Raw genomic sequence first — 14,716 nt, forward strand, 5'->3', positions numbered from 1 at the left:
GGGGGGAAACCGAAACTCAGCCTTCGGAGGGTATCAATGAAGTGAACGACTCTTCATAAAGAAGGAGAAATTGATTTGTTTTTTTCATGTATGCTAAAGAACGTAATATTAAATGTAATAAAAAATATATATAGTGAAAAGTGAAATGTTTTATTTGTGTGTGTGTTTTGTGTTCGTTTCATACACCTCAATATGATAGGATTTTAAAGTTTTTTATAAGAAAAAAATCCTAACATATTTTTTCCTCGTATATTATAAGTGATACGTATAATAATAATAATAATGAATTCAAATTCTTGAAATGAATGTTAAAATAAAAATTAGTATTTGAAATTATTATTATTATACAACATTGTCTTAAGTATGATAGGACTTTTTTTAATTTTTAAAAAGGGACTAAAATAATTAATATTAAAATTTTAAAAAACAAAAGTCCTATCATAATAATAATAATATTGAATTCACATACTTGATTTAATTTACGAAAGAATAACTGATTAAGTATTTGAATTCATTATTATTATTATGTAGCTATATGATTACATCATTGAATTAAAAATCAGTTTTAGAATCTTTTTTTTTAAATTCTTTAATTCAATGACTTAAAAATATGTTTTATGATATGTGTATTTAATTACATAACTGATCATAAAACATATTTATTTATTAGGAAACGGAGAAAATAAGAAATAAAACATTTGTTTTCAAAGAGAAAAAATAATACAAAGTGTTTATTGTTGATGAAAATATTTACACAATTAAAACGACGGTAGGTATAGTACATTTTAAAAGAACGTTAGATTTTGTTTCCATTGTTCACGTGTTGATAACTTCACAACTGCCATATACTGTTCACTGATGATACTACTGCTGTTGATGTTGATGATGAAACGTAGATAGAAGTCAATCTTTACATTGAAGATGATGTCCATACACACGATGACGATCTTTTACTCTCTGAAATGAAAAAAAATTGAAAAACAAACTTAAAATTTATTTTATCTATAATCATGAACAAATAATAATACATACAAACACATTATAATAAAGAAGAAGAAGAAGAAGAAATGGCTACCTGCAATAATATGAAAAGAAAGTAATCAAAACAAACGAAGAAGAAGAATGAAGACATGGTTACCTGTAAAAGTAAATACAGCAAACGACGATCATTTTTTTCTGGAGTTGATGAGAAAGTGTAATGAAATTCATTTAAGGACTTTCCTTTAGCTTTGAAGCATAGGAAAAGATATGAATAATGCCCACATAGGGATGATTTTACACTTTGAATTTGTTTATTATTAAATGTATAAGAAGTGGAATTTCTACGTAGAAATTGAATATGATGCATTACATATGGAGGAAATCCAAATGTATCGAAGTAATGGGCACGGCCATCAGTATGAATATATACGGAAATCCAGTGTGTGCCAAGTTTGTTCGAGGGATCTGTATTTATGATGATAGCTGCAGGTAGTGGAACATGTGCTGGTAATTCATTGGCTGCATATACGCCAACGAAATGATTGTGAAATAAAGAATTTGTTTGCAAAGCATTCAATAAATCTAGTGTAGAGGACATCATGTATAAAAATGCAGACATGTACATATATGATATGATATTTAAATAACGTACCTTTAAAAATCCATGATGATGTTCCTCTGATGATCCACTTCTAAGAGAGATTGGAATTCTCCATACACAATGCAGGAGATAGGTGCTGGTAGAGGCTTCGTAAAATGAACTTCCAGACGAACACACCCATGACGTATAAGATTCCAATGCTGCACAGCGCTGGCTTCTCCATCTTGAGTAATGTCGAAAACAAAGATAGTGTATCCTTGAGGAAAGTCAAGGCGAGGAATATTGTTGCCATGATTGGAAAAGTGAATGCCTGATCCACAGAATAAGGTATGATATGAGGAAACATAGAGGTTGTTTTCGAAAATTGGTTGTAATGGTTTTGAAGGTACAGGTTTTCCATCAATGTATAGAGAGAAGAAATTGATGTCAAAATGTTTGAAATGAAATGGATTTGAAGTTATTGTTCCTGTATAGGCATCATTTTGTGTGAACGCCACAATCACACGAGTTGGTAATACTCCCATAAATAAATTATCAATTGTTTTTGATTGAAGATCCTTTGGAATGACGAACGACTTCATTTGCACTCTTGTGAGAGGATATTTGGCTGTTGTTGATTGTAGAAGCTTGTTATGTGCTAGTTTTATTGTAGGACTAACATTAATCTTTTTAATATGTAAAGCAGCGTCTAAAATGTTCACTTTAGCCTCAACAGACGCATCACTAGCGATGAGACAAAAGTTTGGCTTTGCAGGAATTAACTTGAGACGTAATTCTACTCCTTGGATTAAAAATTTATCTTGATTAAAAATATCACAATGAAGATGTCCAAGCATGTCGAATTTTGCACTTTTTTTTGTTAATTCATAACGTTGTTGAAATCCTTTATTACCACTAGATGTTGCATCCATATGTCCAGCAGTATCTTGAAACCAGAATGCACATTGAAGATGAGTATTTTTAGCAGAATCATCATAATTTAACAGTTTTTCAATGTATGATCGATATGGATGATTATGAGATGGAAATGAAATCAGTTTGTTATTTAAATACACTTCCACTTCACTGAACATAGAATTTAAAAAGTCATTAATAGGAGCCACAGCTTTATCACTTTCACCAAATGCTGATCCATCAGGCTTAACGATTTGAGCTTCGATGTAAAGAAGAGTATGTGGTAGATCTATGTATTCATCACTTGTTCCTGGGATGACAAACTCTATAGGAGCATTATCAGCTAGTGAACTGATTGGTTTGTATGTAACGACATGATTATCCAATATACTGGTTTGCGTTGGTTTTGTAGAAAAAATATCTAGTTCACTTTTTACACACTCGCAGGATTGATGATGTAAGAAAGCCATAATGGTGATGATTTAATCAAAGATATCGTGTGATAACTTCCTCTTCTTATAAGACTGATTTTTCTTTGTTTTCTGTGTACGTTTCCTCTTGCCCTTCTTCTTCTTGCGCTTGATGATGTGTAATGGTGAAGGGTTAAAGATGGAATGATGTGTAATTCTTCTTTTCCTTCGTTGATATCCAGATCCTAGCATAGATTTCAGTTTATTTTTTGCTTTGTCTTGCAAGACGGATCTCGCTTCACCCATTCGTTGATGAAAGGATTCGTTAATAGGTTGATTGTCGATGATGACATCAGTAATAACGTTTGCTCCAGATTTTAATAATTCCTTTCCTACTGTTTTAGCTCCTTGTTTTACTAGTGGCATGACAGAACGAAATAATCCTCCAAGGAAACTTCCAATACCATGTCCAACTTGATAAGGGGAGCCAACATAAACGTTTCCAGTTCCAGAAAGAGCTTGTTTTTGATAATATTGTAAATATGGATTATTCATATTTGTCGATGTTGACGCACTGGTCGAAAATGTAGTTTAACGCATACAGTTCCGAAAGTGAATGCCAGTGGAGAGCCTGTACTATCTCTTATATCTATTTTGATGTGTTCAAAATGCATCTTCTCTATAGGCACATAATGTGGAGGATTAAAAATTTCTATAACACTACTTCCAAATGTATGATTCACAGGATTCATATTTATGATACGTAATAATGGTGCTACTGTATCTCCAACAAATACAGATTGAATTATATCACAATACACATACATTGTAGATGGAAGTCCTAAACGTAAATTTGGAATGCTTTGGCCTTGTTGCATATCCTTTAAATCAACGCTTGGATCAAACCCCAACATCGCACTAACACTTGGTGATAATGCAACGTCTACATCTATGTCTTTATGAAGACGTCGTATAAAACAGGTATTACTCTCACGAGTATAAGAAATATGTAAATTTGTGAATCTGTTGTACGTATTTATTATCTTTATCAATTCTGATATGTCAGTGTAATAACGTACAGGAATAGTTATAAATTTCCATTCATCACTTTTTGCAGGTTTGTAAAAAATTTTATTATTTTCGTCATTAATATTTAATATTGAATGAGGATAATGAATTTCAACAATAGCCACTTCCCACTTTTCATGGAATTCCATTCTTTGATGAAGTTTCGTAGTGTATGATGTTAAGGTGTTGTCAGGAAAATATTCCATAGAACTATTACTGGGAAGCGTAACGTAAAAATCTCCATCAGGTTCCATTGTACTTCTCGATCTTCTTTACGGATGATGCAGGTATCCAGGAATCGAAAGAAGAAGGATATCCTTTCCAATGAACAAGATATTCTTTTCTGCTGCCTTTTCTTCTTGTACGTATGATTTTATCTATGTAAAATGTCTTTGATAACGTCACAGGTTGTAATTCCTCTCTGTAAAATAATCCATCCAGTGGTTCCTTGTTTAAATCTTCAATTTCATAAACAGGTGGATCTCTCGGTATTATCTTCTTCACTTTAAATATTTCCCAAGTCCAATTTTGCATATATCCTTTATCAAATGTACGTTTAGTTTTACTAATTCGTACTGTATCACCAATCTTAAGATGTTTTGAGAAATTTGGATTCTTCTTCTTCTTCTTCTTTATTTTATTATCATATTGATTATGCCATACTTGTAATAGGTTATTTTGAGAAACATTTGCAGGTGACATCTTTATGCTTGAATGATAACCTTCATTGTATGATTTCACAAGAAGAGGTAATACATTTAAATAATTATACGTTTGATACTTTGTAAAATACTTCCACATTTTTTCTTTTAGAGTTCTGTTAAAACGTTCTACAATACTAGCTTTTATATCAGGATTTTTAGTTGTAATATGTTTTATTTTGTTGTGCACTAAATACTTCTGTATTGTTTTATTAGTAAACTCACTTCCTTTATCTGTTCGGAATGTAATTGGTTTTCTGTCTTTGAACACAATTTGCAATGCTTTTAAGACATCATTTGTACTTTTAGATTTTAATGGCACAGCCCATGCATATCGACTGAACACATCTATCACTGTAAGAATATAACGATATCCATCATTAAATTTATGAAGAGATTGAAGATCATTAATATCACTTTCCCACTCATCATCAATGTTATTCACTACATAGAAATCTCTTTTAAAACGACGACGTACAGGTTTGTGTAACGTATATGTTGTTTGTTGCAGTAACCATCTTCTTATACATTGTATAGGAATTTTCTTCCTTGTAGCTATCCACAATTTTTTAACAGTTGAAAACGAGGCAGGATGTGAAGGGTTGTAGTAAATCTTGCTTAACTGTTTGTTTACGGTTTCCACCTTGACCATACTGGACGTTTACAGGTACGTTTCCTTTTCCTTATAGGAGATATTACTTTTTCCTTTTCTTCTTCTTCTTCTTCTTCTTCTGCTTCTTCGTCGTCTTCTGCAAACGATTTCAGAGGTATTTTTTCCCTTGACGATGATGCTGTTGGCGATGCTTTAGTTCGTCGTAAAATATATGACAAACGTTTTGGATTTCCAATAAGTTCTTGAGGTGTGTTATTAGAAGATAAATAATTACAAAATTTCTCCCATCCCGGTGGATTTGTGTGTTTCCGGGGTCGCGACACATCAGAAATTAAATCTACAATGTGAGATCCTTCTAGTTTATCACCTCTGATGTAAACAGTTCCTTTATTATCCCACGTGATATTATCATCATGTTTCATTCTATGTAGTAGTAATTCAGCTCTTTTACGAAACATTTTGGGTATAGATAATAATATTTCTTCTTCTACTTCAGGCTTCTCTGATTTAGTTGACGTAATTGAAAGTGTCACAGGTTCTTCTTGTTTTCGTATTAAATGTAAATATTTTTGAAGAATATTATTATACTGATTCCACTTTTCTTCATCACTAAGCGATGATAACTGTAAAATCTCTTGCATTTCTTGATCCAAATTAGATTCACGTTTCTCCAGGGCTGATGATGATGATGTTGCTGGTGTTTGTATACGATTCAGAACTTCAGGTGGAACTAAAATCATCTTCTTTGCGTGTTCCATTGTACTAACGGAATAGTAAACTTGATAATGCACCAGTTAAAATAGGAGCTAATAATGCCGGTAGGAATCCACCCTGCTGCTGTACTAATAAATGCTTCTTCTTCTTTTGGATGGAGTTTCCTTTCTTCACAAGATATCGAAGCGTCCTCTTGTATCGCTTTAATCTTGCTTTCTGTGTCTTTGTAAGAGGTACATTCCCTTTTAATACATTATAACAACATTCGCAAATACTTCGAATCACTGAAGAGTCTGCATTGGCCAGTATAGCTTTACGTAATTTAGGATTTGCTTTGCTCAGCGTACGAAGAAGATCTCCGTGTTTTACTCTTGGAGACATATTGTCAGAATGAAGAAACACAGTTTAAAACAAACATTATAAACACATCTTCTTCTTCTTCTATTTCGATGGAACATAAACGTAATGATAAATATCATCAGGAAAAATATTTGTTTGAAAACGAAGTTCATCTGGCGTATCCTGTTTTAAATCAATAAAGAAATATCCATATGGTAACTTTGTTGCGTCGTTGAAACTTTCTTGAAGAAATTTTGGATTCTCAGGAGTTAATTGATAACTCAAATGTTTAATTTGTGATTTATCTCTTGGATTTTTAAATAATACGAGATAAGAACAATTTAAGCTCATATCTCTGCTTCCTTTTCCCTGATGAAATATGTTTTGTGTAATAAATAGTACACTAAGATTTCTATGATGAGAACCCTTTGTAAAGAAATCAACTATATTGCGGTTCACTTCACACATTTGATCATCAATAATAATAAGATGTGGTCCAGTTTCAGGTAAAAAGTCTTTTGTTCGAGGTAATCCTTCAATAAATTGTACTTTTTTCGAAATTTCTCTGTATGCATTTTGCCATTCTGCATAGTACCAATAAATATGACGAAACGATGTATTAACCATACGTGATAAATTGGACAGGAATCGTATTACAAAGGAAGTTTTTCCACATCCACTTGGTCCGGCAACAATACATGAAAAGGGATGTTTCCACGTCGTGTCCATGTTAAAGAATATGATCATTCTTTCTTCATACGTATATTTATAAAGGGCCTTATTACATTTCTCTTCTTCTTTTGTTGGAAGTAGTGTAGCCATATGGAAGAGTATCATATGAATTTGGTATTCTACGTCGTTTAATATAATTTATCTTATAAATTTTTGTTTCGGGCATACTGACGATAGTATGGTCTTTCCTGCGGCAAATTTTTTTCTCATTGGTAATTTTTACTTCCGTGGGACGAGATTCTTCCTCTTCTTCTGCAACCTCTTCATTATCTACTATCATTTTCTTCATTACATCAAAATTTAGGTGTTTTGAAGATTCATAGTTTAATGAAAAGCCTCGTATCTTGCATACTTGAAACTCCTTCTTCGTGCTGGGATCAAAAATACGTAAGCTGTAATTCTTCGGGCCCGCCGATACATATTCTGAAATATAGGCTTCTTTACCATATTCGAGGACTTCATTTGTTAAATCGCCTAAAAAGTCACCAGTTGGAATTGTACTTTCACCAGGTTTTTGCGTATAAATGACGGAATCAGTATCAAAATATAATACTCTTTCTTGTAGTTGATCTAAATATTTGTACAATTCTAATCTTGCTTGTGCTGTTGTGTATGCGGCTATGACAACATTTACTGTTGGTAGTGAAACAGGAACGTCATCGGTGTATTGCCAATACACATATAACATGTCATCATTTACTGGAAATATTTGATGAACATCTATATCATGAGATGTTAATTTCTCATATAATTCCTTGGGTTCATTAATAATGCTGACATGACCCATGTTCTCACGTTGACCAAATTTTCCCCAAAATGAATTTAGCATTAATTTAGCTAAACTTCTAAGTGCTGGATTATGTTTAATTTTGTTCTCATCTAGACGTATTCCTTCCTTTTCATAAAATTGCTGAATGTACTTCTTCTTTAATTCATCTGTTTCACACCATGATGGCCATCCACTAGCTTCTGTTTTTGCTTTCAGGAAGGTGTTTATGTATTCTGCAAATAAGCCGCCACTTTTTGTTTTTTCATCATATTGAACAACGTCATATGCCCATATTTCATGAATATCTATTATTTTGTATCCTTTTTCTAATGCCTTTCTTACTTCATCTGCTACCCATGTTCCATGTAGCACTCGGTCTTCATCGTTGTGATTACAAGGTGCTTGGTTTAATTCATCACAACATGAACGGCAGAGTGGAAACATCAATCTATCATTTGATTTATAAGGGAGGACAGGATGAAACAGTTGTTTTGGAGGTAAAATACTGAGCTTAACTAATCCTTCTACTTCTTCAATGGTTGGAATATTTGAATCTCCAGGCAGATAGATAATAGGATGACGAATTGGAAACTTCTTAGTCTTAGAGATAAATGGGTACAATGAAATAACATCTTTGTATTTTATGGTTTCTCCTTCAGATTCTTGTGCTTTATGATACAAACGTATGGCATTCACACGTCCTCCATAAAAAGCATCACGAGGATTTAATGGTGTTTTCTTTGTATACGGATGATTACTAACATACTTCTTCATCTCTTCATTTCCTGCCAATTGTTTTTTAAATTCACAACCCCATATTTCATGCACTTCACAACCAAAATCTTTTAATTTTTGGATTTTCTTCTTTGTTGCTTCATATCGAAATTCCATGGTATCTGTAACATTATTATAGATGGGTTTATCTCTGTCGTTAGGGTAGCAGTAGATACAACCATGTGTGAAATCGCCTTCATACTCCCAGACGTGTATTTTTCCTGTATTGGGATCTGTCCATACACCATCTACTTTCATTGATGCTATTCGTTTTTCCTTACTACGTGCAGCATTGGTAATTTGGATGTTTCTGTTTTTTTCTTCCCAAGCTATCCATTGTACTGCTTCAACTGATTGTACATCTCTCCATCGATATCCGTTCTTTGGTATGATACCAATTGTATTTTCCTTTAAGAAATTTCTACGATACACTAAATTACATGCACTGGCAATTGTAATACATTCAAGTAAGGGATTGACATTAGTTTCAGATTCAAATGTATTCATAAAGGAAATACAGGCTTGACGTAATACCTCGACATCCTGTACACAATACTTGATGAGTTCTTCTTTCATTTTAAAGATGTCGTTTTGATGTTCGGTATACCATTGGAGAAACTTACGTCTTTCGTCTACTTTCATAGTATCTGCTCCATAATATTTAATGTCTGGAAGCGGCCCTTCATAGGTTTGGTTCTCACGTCGATTAAAGAAGTGTGGGAAATATCCTTTGCACGATTGAAGCCCAAATGCACCACTTAATTTACTTAAGGGCATAGGAAGAAAGCTTAGTGAATCGATGAAGGTTACGTTTCCTATTTTAAGAGAGAGAATTTTTGCTCCATTCATGATTACTTCTGGAGTCCAATTCATCTTCTCAACCATGGTCTTAATGATGAAATGTGCGTCATATCCCTTTGAATTATGGGCAACACAGATTACTGATTTAATGTTTGGTCGACGTTGTTGAAGATGTTTTAGAAAATCTTCTATTACATTTTCTCCGTCAAAAATATTTTCTCGCTTTCCACAAATGACACAATCATTCTTGATGTTGTTATCTTCATAACACTGATAACATACATGTTGACTAACCAAAACATTAGGTATGTGTTCATATATGTTTGCGTCCTCCTCTTCTATTTTCGTATCTTGTGTGCATTCAATATCATAAAACACAATCATAGATTTCTTCTCCATCATAATTTTTTCATTGGCTTTTTTCGATTTTCTTCTTTCATTCACTTTCATGTAACATTCATGATTGGGTGGTACTATATCATAGCAAATATTGCAATAAGTTTCTCCACATACGTGAGAACCTTTCTCTTTCACTACATAAATTTTCAAACACAGGGTACAGCATTTCACAATGGAACATAAAGGCTTTCCATTTTGATACGGCGCTGACTTGTGATAGTCATAGCATGTCTGGCCATAAAATTCTCGATTACAATCATTGCAAGTAATATGGGTTTCTTTAAAGTTACATGGTGGCTTCTGATGACAACGAAAACATACAGCTGTACAATGTTTCAAATGTGCATGCTTCTTTTCATATTTCTTATGACAGCTTTCGCAATAAAACTTACAGCTAAAACATGCTGTCAAGCTTTCAATGACGTTGTAGTGGTTATTTATGAACAGTAAATTTAAAGCAGTTCTCTCGTTATCACTTGGTGGAGCTTCAAACATAACATCACTTCCTGAAAAACCCCTATACACTGTGATTTTATAATCCTTTAAATATTCCTGAAATTTACGAATTTCAGGAATTCCACCACCATGACTAAGATCTACATCGGCAGCTTCACACAGATCTTCTGCTTCTTTTTCTATGATATATTTACTTTGATGTTTTACATATCTAATGTATTCAGTTTGATTTCTTCCCTTGTATTTTTTCAGTCCTATGGCAACGACGATTGCATGTGCTAAACAGCTTGTGCCTTTATTCTTAATTGTGATAATACCACGTTTTGCCTGTACATATTCATCAGTATTCATAACATGTTGTTTCAAACGTCCTTGTCCTCTTGGCATACGTACATGATGAAAATTCACGATGCAATCTTCATTTATAAGAAAAGCCGCATTACTTTGCAGTACTTTCTCATAACTTATCCATAGAACTTCTGCTGAGAGATTTCTTGCTTCTCTGAATGACAACCAAAATGGACGGTGTCCTTCTCTCTCATTTGTGATTGTTATTCCTACGTAATCATGCTGGTCCACATTACGTAGCAAATAATCTATTAGTGCCCGTAGACTTGCTTCAATTGCCGTAAAAGGGTTTTCATCTGCACACACGGGGGCTAGACGGAATCGTAGCATTCTACCCTCCATATTGTATCTTCTGTATTGTCTTCTTCGTTCTTCTATTATATGAAATCTATTGTGTCCATCATTACGGTTGTTATTTCCGAATCCTACTTGTATATTTGAATTTCGTTGTGCTTGAAATACGGCTAGCAATTCGTCCATTCTTTTTTCTATGTCGTCTAAATCGACTTCCATTTCTTCGTGTTCTGCACTAGCCTCTGCTAATATTTCCATAATTGAGGGATATATTACTTCTTCTTCTTCTTCTTTTCTGGGATCGGGAAACAAATTGTTAATCCAATTTTCTAGTTCATTCGTGTAAAACTTATCATCTTCTTCTTCTATCTTCATCTCTTCATTGTTGTAATCCTCTCCTATTATTTGGGAAAACGTGAAATTTAGCAGCTCTTCTTCTTCATTTCTCCTTTCTTCGACGTCTTCTTCTGTTCCTTCTTGTAACCACTTTATAATTTCTTTAATACGGCCTGATGCTTCTTCTGTTATCGTTCTATTGCTAGCACTGTTCAATATTTGTAATAGTTCTTCTTCATCATATTCTTCTTCTTTTTCTACTGGAATTTGAATTTCATTAGTTTCTCTTTCTCTTTCTTCTTCTTCTTCTTCTTCTGTTGCTGATGCTGTTGCTGTTGCTGCTTCTTCTATTCTTTCTTCTATTTTCATTTGTTCTTCTCCGTCTTCTTCTTCTTGCATTTTTTCATGATGATCTATTTCCATTTCTTCTTTTGCGTCTTCTTCTTCTTCTTCTTCTTCTTGCATTTCTTCTTCTTCTTCTTCTTCTTCTATCCCGATTATGGCATTTATTTCACTTAAAAGAACTTGCGTTTCATTATTTACGCCCACTACCTCTTCTTCTTCTTCTTCAATGTCATTAATGAAGACCGTAATCTCCTTCAGTAAATCTTGCGTACTCTCTTTTGCCATTTTTCTTCCTCAGATGTATATACGTAATGCAATATGTGTAAACGGTATATGAATATGATATATAATAGGATATATAAATCTTATTTAAATGGAATATATATATATGTATATAAATATTTTGAAAGGATATATAAGTGTTTAAAAGAATATACGAATAAGTAAAATGTAATATATAAGTAATTAAAAAGGAATAATAATAATAATATCAACGGGAATAGGAAAAAGGATTACACTTATCTTTATTTGTATGCAACCTAAAATAAAAAAGAAATGAATTTTGTTACTTATAAATCAATATATATATATATTAGATATATAAATATATACTATATAAGACAGAACTTTATGATGTCAATGAAATAATCGCTCATCATACCTTTTAAATATTTTTAACTTTTCTTCCTATTCCATGGGATGAGGAGTGAAACAAATGTATGCTCACAATCTCTTTCAAATGTATTGACTAATGAAGATATGTAGATTACACGGCCTTTTATACTTATTCTGATTTAGAATTTTATCGTTAATTTTAGTGAACGCGAAATCCGTATTTCCTCCTCCTCCTCTCTACACGTCTTTCTTTTATACTGTCATTAATTTTAGCGACCACAAATTCAATGCTATCTTCTTTACAACTTAACGAAAATATGCTATTGACTTTCCATGGAAAACCGTTCCTACATGTGTCTTACTTGTCTTATTCATATGCTCCCCTTAACGTGTGAATGAGGGAGGGAAGACATTTTAAACTAAAAGATTTCATCTCTTTTTCTTACGTGATACAGCGTTCATCTTTAGTGCACGGGAAGTCACAGATTGGAATCCTGTCACGATATGGAATCAACACTAGGAAAACTATGGAATCGATACTAATATTGTTTATTTTATATTATTTTTACGTGTAAGAATACCACCCCCGGGAGCCCACAACTTTTTACCCCTTAGATGTCATGTTACTGATTTCAAAGTGACTTTATTGAATACAACACCTTTGAAAACTATAGAATCGATACTAATGTTGTTTATTTTACGTGTATGAATATCACCCCCGGGAGCTCAACACTTTTTACCCCTTAAATGTCATGTTACTGATTTCAAAGTGTCTTTATTAAATACATCATCTTCGAAAACTATGGAATCGAAACTAATACTGTTTATTTTAAATTATTTTTACGTGTATGAATATCACCCCCGTGAGCTCATCACTTTTTTTTACCCCTTAGATGTCATGTTACTATTTTCAAAGTGTCTTTATTGAATACAACACCTTCGAAAACTATGGAATCGGTACTAATATTGTTTATTTTAAAATATTTTACGTGTATGAATATTACCCCCTAGGGAGACCCCGTGAGCTCATCACTATTTTTACCCGTTAGATGTCATGTTACTATTTTCAAAGTGTCTTTATTGAATACAGCACCTTCGAAAACTATGGAATCGGTACTAATATTGTTTATTTTAAAATATTTTACGTGTATGAATATTACCCCCCAGGGAGCCCCTCGACAAGTAAACTTTATGTTAGATAATATTATTACATGAGTACCGTACTTTGATCTAAGGGGACTCGGTGAATCAATGGTAAAGCGTTCACTTGTGATGCGATAGGGGACCTTGGTGATTTAGTGTCCACGTCTCATATAGCCTCGCTTCTGAAAGGGACGCTATGACAATATAGATGAAAGAATTTTTACAAGTACTAGGGGACTCGGTGAATCATTGGTAAAGCGTTCACTTGTGATGCGATAGGGGTCCTTGGTGATTTAGTGTCCACGTCTCATATAGCCTCGCTGCTGAAAGGGACGCTATGAAAATACAGATGAAAGTATTTTACAAGTACTTATTGTCTTTTCGAGTGCAAAATAATACGCGTTCAATACTACACAGAGGCTTGTAGTGTTTGAGCCCCGTCGCCCAAAGCTTGGACCTCTCCCAACAAAAAATTTCTTAATGCACGCCTGTGTACATAGCTAGTATACGAATTCTATGACGGGATTCTGAGCATTTTAGAAGAAATTGATGATAATAATAGGGAATATTTTAACTACTTTCGTCCTTTTAAAGTAATATCACATACAGCTTAGACTATAATATGGAGAAAACTGTATAAAGTTCAACTTCCTAGATCAACTTAAAGAAATGGAGAAATGTTCTCTTATTTGAGAATAGACAATTGTTTTAACTTGAAGATTTGTGCCCCCATGTTGAAATCGTGGGGTGCTGTGGATTAGTGGTAAAGCGTTCACCTCCGGTGATTGGGGGCCCCTGGTTCGATCCTAACTCTTGCCGTGTGAACTTTGTGGTGCATATAGCCTCGCTGCTGAACGGAACGTTAAACTCAAAAATCAATCAACATCATGTGTACATAGGTAACAGCATCCGAGATGTATAAGCAACACTAGTTTTGACAAGTTTTAGATCTCAAACACTGTTTTAATATTACCTAAAACACACACACACACACACACATACATATCTTCGCTTCGTGTTGTCTGAAACCATGACCTAAGATAATGTTGACGCGACAGCTGGAGAACAACATTGAAATACAAAACATGTTCTGTTATCTTATTTTTCTGCTCTTTGCAAGTAGACATTGCAGATACAAAAACTCTCTCAGTTCGTTGACTTATGTATGTGTATTTAACGTTAGATTTCACTCTTATTAACATTAGAAAATTATGAAATTAACTTCAGTGCCTCAGTGGTAGAGTGTTTACCTCTGGTGCATGAGGGCCCGTGTTCAAATCACGTCTTTTTTTTCTATATACTTATCATTAATTTTAGCGACCACAAATTCCCTGCTTCCTTTACAACTTAACGAAAAGATGCTATTCACAGTCCCCGGAAAAC

At 33.4% G+C, this 14,716-nt stretch overlaps 1 protein-coding gene across 1 annotated transcript; it reads right to left on the bottom strand.

Annotated features, from left to right (window-relative positions):
- Nucleotides 1–738: 738 nt before the first annotated feature.
- LOC145678227 (uncharacterized protein F54H12.2-like) lies at nt 739–3,305 on the bottom strand. The gene is made up of 2 exons (XM_081748273.1): nt 1,634–3,305; nt 739–957 (listed from the first exon to the last, which is right to left on the bottom strand). Exon 1 carries the CDS (start codon nt 2,944–2,946, stop codon nt 1,636–1,638), a length of 1,311 nt encoding a protein of 436 aa, XP_081604399.1. The 5' UTR covers nt 2,947–3,305; the 3' UTR covers nt 739–957; nt 1,634–1,635.
- Nucleotides 3,306–14,716: the final 11,411 nt, after the last annotated feature.

The sequence above is a fragment of the Thermobia domestica genome, unplaced genomic scaffold, assembly GCF_964235325.1.
Source record: "Thermobia domestica unplaced genomic scaffold, izTheDome1.hap1.1 HAP1_SCAFFOLD_2120, whole genome shotgun sequence".
Classification (NCBI taxonomy): Eukaryota; Metazoa; Arthropoda; class Insecta; order Zygentoma; family Lepismatidae; genus Thermobia; species Thermobia domestica.

Excerpts from the sequence above, each read along its gene's own strand:
- LOC145678227 (XM_081748273.1), bottom strand. The coding sequence starts at position 2,946 with ATGGCTTTCTTACATCATCAATCCTGCGAGTGTGTAAAAAGTGAACTA.